Source organism: Sciurus carolinensis, chromosome 16, assembly GCF_902686445.1.
Source record: "Sciurus carolinensis chromosome 16, mSciCar1.2, whole genome shotgun sequence".
Taxonomy (NCBI): Eukaryota; Metazoa; Chordata; class Mammalia; order Rodentia; family Sciuridae; genus Sciurus; species Sciurus carolinensis.
The window spans coordinates 58777067-58791250 of record NC_062228.1 but is presented as its reverse complement, the minus strand read 5'-3'; the positions used below and the strand labels follow the sequence as shown (position 1 = coordinate 58791250).

Sequence of the window (14184 nt, the reverse complement as noted above, 5' to 3'; positions counted from 1 at the left end):
GCCACCCCTGGCTCACACACAGTCCCGAACTGGTTTCATTTCTTACTTCCTCATTCACCACCTCACTGCTCTCTGTCTTCCTCCCTGCCAGAAGCCACTCTTGTATCAGGTTCATAGTGTGACTTTTTGTTTGTGGGTGTTCTTTACGCATTCTTTATTTCCATTTTGAATGGACGGATTTATTTCCTCTTGGATTTATGTCAGTGGTATGGAACTACAGGTCTCCCTCTGGTTATGTGCTGGTTTTTGTTCAGATCTGTTCCTGCCGCCAGGTGGACTGTCTGGTCTTTTCCTTCCCTCTGCCACAGGCCCCTCACCCCCTCAGTGCTTGACACCGGTTGGCGTTTGAATTCCCACTACCATAAGCAACACTGTGAACATCTTTGCACTTGGTGCTAAATCATGGAAACACCTTCAGGTGCTTTTACCAAAGGATAGAATTGCTGGGGCGTGAAACTGGATGGTACTTAATTTAACTACACCTCACCAAATTGCTCTTTAGCGTGGCTGCATCAGAGAAACCCAACCAGTTCTGCAGCCCTAATTCTTCCCACCTCAGACTGGGACCTAAAAGAGCAGGGTTTGGCAGTGAGCTTGGTCCCCCATTCCACCCCATAGCTTCTTCTTAGGGCAAATAACAACCTTTGACCCGCTGCCTGGAAGGCGATGCATGTCAACCTCAAATTACTGTCCCCACGGACTTAGCTGGTATCGTCACTGGTCAATCCTGGGAAGGGCAGGTGTCCCCAGCTGCAAGCCACAGTCAGCTCCCTCAAGTGGGGAGAGGAGAGCATTTCACTTGGTGTGAGCGCCCCCTTGTGGTGTAAGGACCCCAATACACCCTGAGGATGTCCTCCATTAACCCCCAGCTAATTTAATCACATCTAATTCAAGTAGCATTGGGTACCCTCTGCATGCCAGGCCAGGAATGTCCAGTCAAAATGCAATGGGAGCTCCATATATAATTTATTCTATTTATTTTAATTTAATCCATTAGCCACATTTAGAAAATGAAATGAAAGACGTGACATTGTGAGAAAGTATTCTATTTAAACCAGCAAATCCAAAACATTATCTTTTTAACTCTTAACCAATATAAAAATGATGTAAAAACTATTTTACTTCCCTTACATCAAGAGATGTAAATGAAAAAAAAGAGAGAAATTTAAATGTTCTCAGGACAACACGTGTCAATTTGGACACTACAGTTTCATGAAAATATTTCATCTATATTTAGATTTCCTAATATATGCAAGTTGAAGTAAGAGACACATACACAAGTTGTTCCATCATATTTTAAAAGTTTCCCAATAACTGACTAGGAGGTAATTTTTTCAATTTTAAGTTTAAATTAAAATTATGTAAAATTAAGAGTTCAGTTTGCAGACTTGGGAATGTGGCTCAGCTACAGAGCTACAGTGCTTGCCTGGCATGTGTGAGGCACTGGGTTCCATTCTCAGCACCATGTGAAAATGAATAAATAAAATAAAGGTATTGTATCCATCTACAACTGAAAAACAAAATTAAAAAGAGTTCAGCTTGCCAGTCACCCCACCTTCCCAGTGCTCAGTCCCAAGTGACTAGTGGCTACAATGTTGAACAGTACAACCATGGGCTCACACCATCTCACCCTGGGGACGAGGTGGGATGTCCTGGTCACTACTTTTCAAAGGGGAAACAGGCTCAGAAAGGGAAATTGACTTTTCCTCTTCTTTCTCATTCCATAAATATTTATTGAACACCTACTATAGGTCAGGTTTCCTCCTGGGGGTTGGAACATACTGGTAAGAAAGATAGACATAATTCCTGGCCACAAGGGGTTTGCTGAGCCAGTTTGGACGTGGAGACTTACAGATTCTACTCTGTGCTGTGAAGGAGCCCAACGGCATGACGCACTACAGCAGGAGTTGGCCAGCCAGGGCTGGTGAACTCAGAAAGGTTTTTACGTTCCTAAACGGTTGGAAAAAGTCAAAGGAGAATAACATTTTGTGACATGTGAAGATTATATGAAATTCTAACTTCAGCGTTCACAAACCAAGTGTTCTAGAAACCCAGCCACGCCCACTGTCTGTGGCTGCTTGCCTGCTACAATTGTGACAGAGAGCAGAGGAACCCCAGTCGAAAATATTTACAGTCCAACTCCTCAGAGAAAAACTGCACCCCCGCTTAACAGAACACAGAGGAAAGACCCGCTCCACAGAGGGTAATCCCAGGGCTTCTGGGAAGAGGTGATCTTGACAGGAAGGGTTAGAAATCATCAGGGGAAGTCTGAATATGGATGGGTTAGTGCTGGTGTTACATTTCCTGGGTGTGGTAATTACCACTGTGATCCTTCTAGAAGGCCCTTGGTCCTTCTTCTTACAAATCCTATTTGTAAGATCCAGTGTATGGCACTTTGTTATGGCGGGTCCAACTAAAACAAGTTCCTCCCCTCTCCTCCTCCTGCCCTCCCTCTGTCCCTCCCTCCCTCCCTCCCTCTCCCCCTCTCTCCCTCCCTTTCCCTCTCTCCCCCTCCCTTTCTCTCTCTCTCTCTCTTACACATATACATATGTATACACACATATATTTAGTCTTTATTAGTTTCATCTTTAGTAATTACATTGGTATTTAATGAATATATGTTATGTAGATTCATTTTGCATTTGCTGAATGTCTACGTATACATTAATATTTAAAGTCTCTTCATTTCAATCTCTAGGAGATATATGCTGAAGAATGTGTCCTGATGTCTGCAGTCATTTTCAAATAGATCAAAACATTTATGGTGCTGTAAAGGAAAACGGAAAAATATGACACAGGAAAATAAAGCATTCATGTATTTAATTATATTTCTCCTTCTCTGCACCGCTCCTCTCCTCTGCCCTCCTTCAGTAGACTGAGTGTTTAAGTCCCCCACAAACTCGACTGTTGAATTGTAACCGGGCATTGTGGTGGCCTGAGGAGGCAGGACTCTGAGAAGCGATTAGGTCACCAGGGCAGCACCTTGGTGAATAGGATGCTGTCCTTCCCTATGAGAGGGACCCAGATAGTTCTTCTGCCACGTGATGATTACATGAAAACAGGACCTTGGCCTTACCACGGGGGCACCCGAGGAGGGGGGCACTTCCAGCCTCCAGCACTATGAGATATAAATTCTATGAGACCCAGTCTGTGGGGCTTTGTCATAGCAGCCTGAGCTAAGAGGATGCCTTCCCTCTCCTCCTTCCCTCCCTCTCCTCCCCATTTCTCTCTCTATATATATATATATTTATACGTATATATACACTAATATTTAATTTTTATTAATTTAATCTTTATTAATTAAACTAAGGTTTAATCAGCATAGCAATAGGGATTAATTTTGCCTTTGCAGAAAGTCTGTTTATACTGACATTTAACGTCTTAAGATGATCTCTATCATTAAATTAATAGTCTCTTACCGAGGGGGAGAGAGAACCAGCAAATGCAGAGTATTGACAGGCATACTGGAGTGTTTATTGTCGCATCCTTGCAACTTTTCTCTTGATTTGAAAATTTTTTAGATAAAATTTTCAGGCTACCCTTCCCTCACCCGTCCCTCCAGGGGGCCTTACATCTAGAAGGAGCCACCCACCCGGCTGGAGCCAGCAGCCCCTAGGCCCCTCCTCCCGCCCGGCGCCAGGAGCTCATCACACAGCTATCGGCTTCCAGCCTGGAGTGCAGTTTGTCATTCTTTCATTTTTAGATGTTTACCGGGCTACACGCTTCTCCTCTCCCAGCCCTTCCCACCCCTGCTAGGCTGAACCCCAAGACGCATCTTAGGTCAGTGTGTCTCAGGCACCTGGCACATAGTAGGTGTGCTGTTGACACCTGAGTGACTGCGACCTCCGTGTGTATGGAAACACTCTGTCTCAGCTCTGCATCTGGTTCCTAGAACAGGAGCTGGCACATAGTAGGTGTTCAATAAATATGTGTGGAATGAATGCATTCCAGAGGAAGAGAGAGAGCCGAGCAGAGACTTTCCCTCAGTTGTTTTGACTCTCCCCCTGGCTCCTAGAACCACGCCCGGCACACAGTAGGTGCCCAGCCAGTTCCCGCCCCTCCCCGGGCCTCTCCGGCCCTGCCCCTCCCTGCGACGTCACAAAGGCCCCGCCATGCCTCTGGCTCTGGCCCTGGTGCTGCTCTGCGGCCTGAGCGCCCGCAGGGGCTGGGGCTGCCTGCAGTGCGACCATGCGGTGCAGGACGCCCTGAGCCAGCTGCGCTCGGCGCTCATCCCCGGGCGCTTCCACCAGGAGCGACTGCAGGCGCGCGCGCAGGCCCTGCTACTGGGCATGGAGGGGCCTTTCTTCAGGGACTACTCGCTGAACGCGTTTGTGGGGAAAGTGGGTGCGTGGGAGCTGCGAGGAAGAAGGCACTCGGCCCTCGGCGGGATGGGCGATGGAAGCCCCGGCGATCGCTCCCCAAAGCGCGAGGACCGGAGGACACGCCGGCTGGGAGCAGGGCGGGTGGGAGGTCACTAGGCTCTGTAAGGGACCCTCTGGATTTTCTCTCCTCTCCTGCCAGAGGTAAATCAACTGGAAGGCGTGGCGACCTTTGTCAAGAACCAAACAGAGCACATAAAGGTTAATTCTCTGTCAGGTAGGAGCCTGGAAAAGCCTTTCCCCAGCTCCTCCCTCGCAAACCCGAGCCTAGTCCCCACCGGGGGTCTGGTTTAGGTGCCTAACTTATACAGGCGTAGACCCGTCCCTGCAGGTGGGATCTGCACTTTACAGAGGAAGAAAAGCTGAGGCTCTCCGCGGCTGCCCGCTGTCACTCAGCTAGGAAACAACACGCCTACGGTTTGTGCTGGAGACCTCCTGTGCAGATACTGTGCCCCTGTTACCCGGCACCAGGCCTGCAGCAAAGCCGGGGCAGTCCCCACGGTCCCCCTTAAAATCCCCATTCTTTCCATCAAGCCAAAAAGATTTTAGACATGTCACCCAGAGTAGTAGGCATGAGTTTCTTAGAAGGGACAGGAAATGCCAAAAGGGTTCACTCTCAAGGGAGAAAGTGGGTCCTCTCAGAAAGGAGAGAGAACTATGCGTCTCCTGGTCTCCAGTTTTAACGGAAGTCTCAGGGAAGTTTCCAGAGAGTCCCTCCCAGGTCCACCTCTTGACTTTTGGCTGAGAGCAGGCTGACATCAGACTTTCAAGTCCCCACTGCCATGACAACTCCAAGTCACTTTGGACCATACTTACCAGTTCTAACTGGAACCTGTTCTTATGGTTTTATGGTTGGGGGAATTATCCTTATCTCCCTGAGTTCTGGGATCTGGTCTGTGTCGTAGTCACAAAAGTCCCTCCCTTCAGGGTAGCTTGTGTTCTGCTTCTTATTGGCACTTCCGGCCTGCATTTCTCCTGCAGATAGGAGGTAGTTTGCTGAGGAACGTACCATGTCCCCTGTACCTAAACCAGGCAAGGTTGCGGGTAAATTGTTTTTAAAGAGTGAAAGCCTATGGGGTCAGCGAAGGGGGCCCTGTTTACACAATTATTCCCTTAACCTCATGTTCCCACCACTCACATCTGTCTGTCCCCTATCACTAACCACCACCCCTGGGATCCCCAGCAACTCCTAGGGAAGGAACTTCGCTGGGTTGGTAGACAAACCGCAGTCTCTTTGCTTCACTTTGTGGCACTTCCCAGATACTGAGTTTTTGACAAACTGAAGATTCGTGGGGACCCTGCAAGCAGGGAGTCTGTTGGAGCCATTTTCCCAACAGCACATGTTCACTTCCTGTCTGTGGGTCACATTTTGGTAATTCTTCTTGTGACTCAAAGCTTCTCATCGTTCTGGCTTCTACAGTGACCTGTAATCAGTGATCTTTGAAGTTATTATTGCACTTATTTGAGGCACCATGAGTTGCACCCATGAAAGATAGTGCTTGTAATTGGCAAAGTGCTGCTCTGCCAACCAGCTGTCCCCCGTCTCTCTCCCTCTCCTCAGGCCTCCCAGTTCCCTGTGACACAACAGGAAAATTATGCCAGTTAATAACCCTACAATGCCCTCATAGTGTTCAAGTGAAAGGAAGAGCTGACCTCACATTGATCAAAAGCTAAAAATGATTAAGATTAGTGAGGAAGGCAAACAAAGCCAACACGGCAGTTGAAAGCTAGGCCTCTTGCACCACTTAGCCAAGGTGCAAATGCAAAGGAAAAGTTCTTGAAGGAAATCACACATGTTACTCCATTTGGGCGTGGAGGCTCTGCAGCTCAGGAGGCTGAGGCAGGAGGACCGGGAGCTCAAAGCCAGCCTCAGCAACTTAGCAAGGCCCTAAGCAACTTAGTGAGAACTTGTCTTAAAATAAAATATAAAAAAGGGGCTTGAGATGTGCCTCAGTGGTTAAGTGCCTCTGGGTTTAATCCCTGGTACAAAAAAGTGCTAATCCAGTGAGCACATGAATGATAAGAAAGCGCCAGAGCCACACTGCAGATATGGAGGGAGTCTTGGTGGTCTGGATCGTAGGTCAAACCAGCCACAACGTTTCCTGAAACCAAAGACTAAGCCAGAGAGAAAGCCTAATTCTCTTCTGTGAAGCTTCGCCGTGGTAAGAGCACAGCAGAAGAAAAGTCTGAGGCTATCAGAGGCCTGGTTCATGAGGTTCAAGGATAGCAACCATCTCCATGTCCACAAAGTGCCAGGTGAAGCAGCAAGGGCTGGTGGAGAAGCTGCAGCAAGTCATCCTGAAGGTCCAGCTAGGGTGGTCCAGGAGGGTGGCTGCACTCATCCGGGGATTTCTAATGCAGACGAAACAGCCCCATGTCAGAAGCAGATGCATCTAGGACTGTCACAGCTAGAGAGAAGTCAATGCCTGCCTTCAAATCTTCAAAGGACAGGCCAGCTCTGCTTAGGGGGTAGTGCTGCTGATGAATCCAAGTCGGAACCAGTGTTCATTTACCATATCCAAAAATCTTTGGGTCCCTAAGAATTCTGCTAAATTTCTGCCTATGCTGTATGAGGGGACGGCGAAGCCTGAATGACAGCACATCCATTACCACATGGTTTATTGACTCTCTTAAGTCCCCGTTGAGAACTGCTGCTCAGAAGGAAAAACAAAGGTTCAAAATGTTACCAGAATCTTGGCGCCTCTATCTACTAAGGGACCAGGGCTTGGGATAGAACTGAACAAGAAGATCAAGGGTTCAGTTTTAGACTTAGGAGTTGAGATTCCTTAGATATCCTTGAGGGGACAGTTGGATATGTGAATCAGGACTTCGGTGAGAGTTCTAGATTGCTGGTGTACACATGGAAGTTGTTAGTGCACAGAACAGCTCTGCCCAGTGGAAATGGGATGTGAGTCAGTCAGAGTTACATATATAATCTGAAAATTTTGTCACATTTTAATAAAAAGCAAACCGAAGTAGGTGAAATTAATTTTAAAATATTGTTTAACCAAATATCAAAAATATTACCATTTCAACTTGCAATCAATGTGTCTTCAAAGTCCAGTTTTATACCCAGAACACATTTCAGTCCAGATGAGTCCATCTCAAGTGCATAGCCAGCGGTTATCATACTAGATAATCCTGGTCCAAGACATACATAAAGCCATAGGTTGGACTGAAATCAGAAGGGAATTGGCATAGAGGCAGAAAAGAAGATTAAGGTAGAGAATATCAAGTCCACTTACAAGATGTGGAAACTGAGGCCAAGATAGAGTACTTTGGTCCAGGACCCTGCAGTGGATCAGAAGCTAGATGCAGTATCTGCCAGGCCTTATACAGGTTGAGGCCCTATCCAAGCTTCCAGAGACCAGAGGTATTTCAGACTTCAGAATTTATCAGATTTGGATTATCTTCATAGACTACCAATTAAGCATCCCCAGTCTGAAAATCTGAAATCCAGAATGCACCCCCAATTTTTGGATTTTGGACATTTCAGATTTTCAGATTTTCAGATTAGGGGGGCCCAACCTGTACCTCCCCAAGAGATCCTGAGTAGTAGCTGGTCTTGGTTACTCTTGGTAAATGGAGAGGAACTTCCTTATCCTTCTCTTGGGAGCTGCTGCAGTGGGTTTTGCTGGATACTCCACCCCACAAGGGTGTCTCTCTCTCTCCTCAGATGAGCCTCTGCTGGAGGAACTGGTGGACTTCAGGGAGAGAGTGATCAAGGAACTCAAGAAAGTTTTGAAATCCTATGAATCAAAAGGTGCAATATAGCTCTCCACCAAGTCCCCTCCTCCCCTTCCCCACTGAATCCCTTCTCCTATTTTTCTTCCAATTTCTTCCTCTCCTCCCCTGCAACTCAACCTTCCTCTCTCCCCAAATGTCTTTTCTCTCCTTCCCTAGATTCACCTTTCCCTACCTCTCCTCGGTCCTTCCCAATTAAATCCCCAAGCTGCTGTCTCAACTTAACTCACTTCAGTTCTTTTCTCTTGCAGCCTGTGATCATAAAGCCTGCCGTGAGTCCTGGGGTCATTGTCTATTCCTCCCTTCTCTACCCTCCCACACTTTTTACACTGTTCTCCCCCACAGATCAAACCCTGTTACCACACGCACTCCATGGGGCAATTCCCCGACCCCACGCACAGTACTTAGGAACACTTGGTTTTTGAGGACTTGTAAAGTGGTTGCAACCGGCAAAAAAGCATCTTGGGAGTCATGTCAGGATAGGAATAGGGTATACTGTACCAACAAATAAGCCCCCAAATCTAAGCGGTTGTATAATAAGGATCTGTTTCTCTCTGACCTACCCCCTGAGAGGTAGCACTTCCAAGCGGGAAGTCAATGTACCTTCCCCATACTGTACTTTCCAAAGTTGATTCGGAAGACAATAGTGATCACATCATATGTTTTCTTGTCAGGACTGGAGGTGACGCACAGCACTCTGTTCATTTTCCATTGCCAGAATTAGGTCACACGGTGGCACACTGCTACAAGGGGGTTTGGGAGATGTAGTTTTCCTGTGTCCACAGGAAGAGGAGGAGACAGATGAGAGCTCATCACCCCATCTCTGCCACTGGGGCTTTAAAATAGAAAAAAAAATTCAGTTAACTAATGTTTAATTGAATTTTTACAAATGGAATGTTGGAGCAACTGGGTAATGCAACTCAATTTAACTCTTCAGTAATTACACAAAGGTTATTTTTTATGTGAACTGTCAGTGCGTTTTGCTCAACTTATTCTGTCTTGCTGGGGGTTCTCCAAAATTCAGGAGGGTCAAGAGACTCTATTTCCTTTTCCTTTCTTCCTTCCCACCCCTTGCCAGTTCTCTGGACACAGCCTCATCTGACTTCGCCCTCTCTCCTCGTCTAGGCTTACTCAAAGAAGAGGTCTGGGACTGTTTACAATGCCAGAAAATCAATCCCAAATGTATCAATGAAAAGTACTGCTTTGGTAAGATTCTGGGGTCTCAGGAGACATGGGACAGTGAAGGAGATTAAGACCGTGAATGTGGGTTTGAGACTCCACCCATGCAGCCTTGAGTTCTTCCCTTACCATTTGCACAGAGTGTGACCTAGGAATTGCTTCCACATTCTGAAATTCACTGCATCCCTTCTGTTCCATGTGAACAATCCTCTGGAATTTTGCAGTGTCCCAACACCAGAGTGGCAGGTGCTAGAAAAATAGCCTATTCTTACCTTTGCCATTTTCTAGAAGTCCAAAAAGATGTGCTAAATTCACTCATTCATTCAAAAAATATATATCTCCTTATAGCAGAGGGAATAGTATGATGAATCCACACCCCCTTCCAGACTGAAGAGCCATGCTGGACCATTGCTGGCCCTTCTCTCTGTCACACTGCTCCCCTCCCTTCCTCACTTCATAGAGGTCTCACTAGGAGCCTCTCTGATCACACTCTCTAAAGTGGCACTTTCCATGAAGTTATGTTCACGATTATTATTATTCCACACTTGCTTCACCTATTTTATTCTTTGCCATTGTACTTTAAAAGAAATCACACCCATGCATGGTGTCAACCTCTAAAAGATAAGGATTTTCTTGTTTTGCAGTAGTAGGGAATAAGCTCAGGGGCACTCGACCACTGAACTACATCACCAACCCTTTTCATTTTTTTTTTTTTTTTTTTTTTTTTTTTTTGCGGTACTGGTGATTTGAACCCAAGGCCTTCTACTTGCAAGGCAAGCACTCTACCAACTGAGCTATATCCCCAGTCCTTTATTTTGTTTTGAGGTGGCCTCACTAAGTGGCTGAGGCTGGCCTTGAACTTGTGATCCTCCTGCCCTTGGCCCCCTGAGTAGCTGGGATTACAGAAGTGTACCACTGTGCTTGACTCCAGGACATTTCCTTACATAATCACAATGCTGTTCCCACACCCAGCAAACCTAACAGTGATCCCTCAATAGCAAATAATTTCTAAATCCTGATATTCAAATCAGGATCCAATGAAAGGACTTCCCTTAACATTCAATTGTTGTTTCACTTTTCTTTCAATCTAGAAGTTTCTCCTTTTAGTTTTTTCCTCTGTGACATGGCTAGTTGAAAGGAAGAGGCATATTCTATGAGTGTCCTATTCTCTGATGTGTCTACTTTCTCTCAATGAAGTTTAACAACAAATATTTTGAGCACCCCATCACGCCCTGAAGTGTGGATCAGGGAGATGGGAGATGTAGTTCCCGCCCTCACAGCTCATGTCCTAGTGGGGTAGGACTGACACTAGCGTTCTCAGCCCCCACACTGCTGACCTTTGGAGCTGCAGTCTTTGTTATGAGGGCTTTCCTGTGTGTCGGAGGATGTTTACTCCTGTACCTCCCCTCGGTCCACCAGACACCAGCCACGATGGTCAGAAATCTCTCTGAACATTTCAAAATTGTTCCTGGTTGAGAACCACTGAGTTATATGACAATTACATGAACAAATAAATGAACTAATTTGCAAACAGCAAAAGGCTCTCTAGTGAAAACAGAACTGAACGACTTGATGGAAAAGTCTGGAAGAGGGAGTATAGTCACTAAAAGTGCAGATTCAGGGGCCTCTATGAAGAGGTCTGAGCTTTGAGATCTAAAAAATTGAGTGATGGGAACAGTAAGAATGACGAAGGGAACAACGTGTGCAAAGATCCGGCATGATTAAGCAACAAGGAAGGGGAGCCGCCGTGGCCAGCGCTGAGCGCATGAAGACAGAGGAAGAGGGTTAAGGAGAGGAGTGCGCCAGCCAGAATGGGGGTTAAGTCAGGTGGGCGCAGGTCCTGCAGTTCCTGGTGGCCTTGGGGAGAACTTGGACTTCTATTCTGATGGGCGCCCTCAAGGCTCTGAGCTCAGGAGGGACCTGAGGCGGCCTGTTAACTGCGCCCTCTGGAGGCCATGTGATGAACTGTGGGAAGGGACAGGTATCCCTTGTGCGGAAAGGCACCGGTCCCGGCTGGACCAGGTTGGTAGCTGTAGAGGTCTATTGGATTCTAGTTACTCTTTGGAGGCCAAGAAAAGAGCCTTTTCTAATAGAAGAGCCTTGAGGCGGAAGGAGAGTGGAAGATGCAGAATGGGCCTCCCTTCGGGTTCACAGCTAAGATGCAGGCGGACTCCCCTTGGGAGATTGTGGGTGCTTTGCGCCCCTTCCCATGCGCACGGGGTTTCTGTCGCTTGAATTTAAATGGAACTTCCCAAGTCCTACTTGCTGCCTTCCAACCCACCCCGTCAAAGGAGGTGTGTTTAGCACGGGCTCTCAGCTGTCACGCTGGTAGACCTTCAGCTCCAGGTGGGTGGGGACGCTCGCCCGCTTGGTTCCAGGATGGATCCCGAGTGCCCAAATGGTGCCTGAGACTGTGGAGGGTCAGACCCCAGGAGAGGGCAGGGACCAAGTGGGGAGGACAGGCAGGCTCCACCCTGCCCTCCGAGGTGGCTGAGGGAACTCGCGTGGGTGCCGGTGCTAGGCTCAAGGAGGGTGGTGACTTGAGCTCGGGGCTGTCTGGCCACCGTCCCAGTCGACGGGCAGCCCCGCATGGCCCTGCAGTACAAGACGGACAAGGAGTACTCGGAGCACCAGGCTCTGCTGGGCATCATCGTGTCCGTGGCTCTGGCTGTCTTTGTCTTCCTGGTCATCCTGATCACGTGAGTCACCCCTGTGCCCTCCTAAGTCCCCGAGGGCCTCACTGGGCCCCTCAACAGACCCTCGCTGTGGGTTTTGGGAGTCTCCTCCCTGGTCACTTCATGACTTTCTGTCTTATGTGTCTTCGCTATTTCTTTCCTTCTCTCCTTTCCTCCTCTCTTCTTTTTGCATCTGTATGTCTGTCTCCTTTTCTCTTACCTCTTCTTTCCCCCACTCCTGAGTCACATTAGTACTTCTCAGGGTCCTCAGAAATTTTCCATTTGTGGGCCCCTTGTTCTATTAAAAAATACTTAAAATTATATTTGGTAAAAGTGTTGGTATAAAAACTAATATCATCCAAGTTGGCTCCATTCTTATATATTCTTCACCATCATTGCTGTTGTTATATTTATTTATTTCCTTCTGACTTGCAAAGAAATGAAAATGAAAACATTCCCATGGGCCACAGGCACCGGCACCTAGGAGAGAAGAGGCCCTCTCCCTCCTCCTCTCTTCCCGGCAAGGGTTTCCCTCCGCCTCTGTCTGCCTGTACCCCCGCAGCCCCTTTCCCAGCCTCTCTCCTCTTCTCTCCATCTGGATTTCTGTCCATCTCTCTCTCCCTCTGTATCTTCTCCTACTGCCCCATGAGCCTCCTTCCCAAACACATCAGTTTCTCCATATTCAAAATGGGAATCATTGGCCTTGCCCTTCTCAGGGGTGGGGATGAGCAATGACTCAGGCTACTGCTCTTAGTAGCACTTGGCCTGATGGGTTTCAGCTCTTACAATGCGCTTGCTCTGTCTTATCTTCCATCTCTCCTTCATCTCTGACTCTCCTTCCATTTCTCTTTCTCCCTATGTACTCGTTTCCTAGGGCTGCTGCAACCAGCGACCATACCTGAGGGTCTTAAAGCAACAGAAATTTATTCTCTGAGTTCTGGAGGCCAGAAATCTGAAGTCCAGGGGTTGACAGGGGTTGTTCCTCCTGGAGGTTCCAAGGGAGGAACATTTGATGCCTATCTTGTAGCTGCTGGTGGCTGCTGGTGGCATTCCTTAGCCCATGGCCTCCCCCCACTCTCTGTATTCATGTGGCCTTTTCCTCTGTGTCTGTGTCTCAGGTGTCCCTCTCCTTTCATATAAGGACACCAGTCTCTGAATCTAGGGCCCAGCCTAAGTCCAAGATGATCTCATTTCAATTTAATTATCCTATTTCCAAATAAAGTCACATTCACAGGCACTGGGATTTCAGTCTTGGATATTTCTTTTTAGAAGTAGGACACAGTTTAACCTATTACATTCTGAGTTTCTCCTTTCATAATGTCTCTCCATTTCTGTCTTGTCTTTCTCTTGGTCTATCCCCCTATGTTCCCACATTCTGCTATCACTCCAACTCTTCAGTTCCAAATTTTCTCTCCTTCCTCAACTACCAGCATGAATTGACTGAAAAACCTGGAAATCTGCACAGAAACCCATGATGTCACTAGCTTGGTCAAATCAGACCAGTGATTGGGGGGAAATCTTGGGGAAGGTAATTTGCCTTGGAGGGGCCCTGAAATTTTCTTTCTAACCTTCAGAATTTCTCTCTCTTAACCAGGGCTTGTACGTACAGGAAAAACCGAAAACTTCTCTTGCGATAGGACAATGCTTTGGGGTTCGTAAAGGGAAAGGAAAGAAATTTAATAAAACCTATGACAAATTCCTCATGTCTTTGACAGTTTCCTGGAGACCCTCCCACTAATTGGTGTCCAACTGTTTTTATAACAATTGTGTGTTCCTCGAGGTTGAGATCAAATCTTCTTCACTGGTAGACACAATTATCCTTTATCAAGGCCAAAGTGATTTGGGCCTTAAAAGGGGATGGACAACCTTTTGTGAGGGACAGCCCTCTTCGTTGGGGGAGAAAAAGCAACCTAAAGATGATGATGTACTCGGACCCTCAAGTATGGTTAAACTAAAGAGCAGTGGTCAAGGGAAGAGTACAGGTTTCCCTCTCTATCTGAACCCTAGTTTTTAACCCTCTGTGTACCCGAATAGATTCTAACATATTTTCATGTAAGTGGAACTCACACTATTCCATAAACCATGGAATCTGTCTGTTTCGTAACCTGCCATCAGAACTATCACTATCTAATTCAGGATTCAGATGAGGGGTATATGAGGAGATGGGCAGGGATAGACAAGAAAAGCTGAATTTGGCTGAAGATTTA

The 14184-nt window shown here is 47.0% G+C and overlaps 1 protein-coding gene across 1 annotated transcript; it reads left to right on the top strand.

Annotated features, from left to right (window-relative positions):
* The first annotated feature begins 4112 nt into the window (after positions 1 to 4112).
* Positions 4113 to 13614, top strand: Izumo2 (IZUMO family member 2). Its single transcript, XM_047527117.1, has 7 exons — positions 4113 to 4344; positions 4522 to 4596; positions 8056 to 8142; positions 8375 to 8395; positions 9249 to 9329; positions 11875 to 12001; positions 13572 to 13614. Exons 1-7 carry the CDS (start codon positions 4113 to 4115, stop codon positions 13612 to 13614), a joined length of 666 nt encoding a protein of 221 aa, XP_047383073.1.
* Positions 13615 to 14184: the final 570 nt, after the last annotated feature.

Excerpts from the sequence above, each read along its gene's own strand:
- Izumo2 (XM_047527117.1), top strand. The coding sequence starts at position 4,113 with ATGCCTCTGGCTCTGGCCCTGGTGCTGCTCTGCGGCCTGAGCGCCCGC. Across the intron at positions 9,330-11,874 it reads CAATGAAAAGTACTGCTTTG|TCGACGGGCAGCCCCGCATG; the intron begins GTAAGATTCTGG and ends CCACCGTCCCAG. Across the intron at positions 12,002-13,571 it reads TTCCTGGTCATCCTGATCAC|GGCTTGTACGTACAGGAAAA; the intron begins GTGAGTCACCCC and ends TCTCTTAACCAG.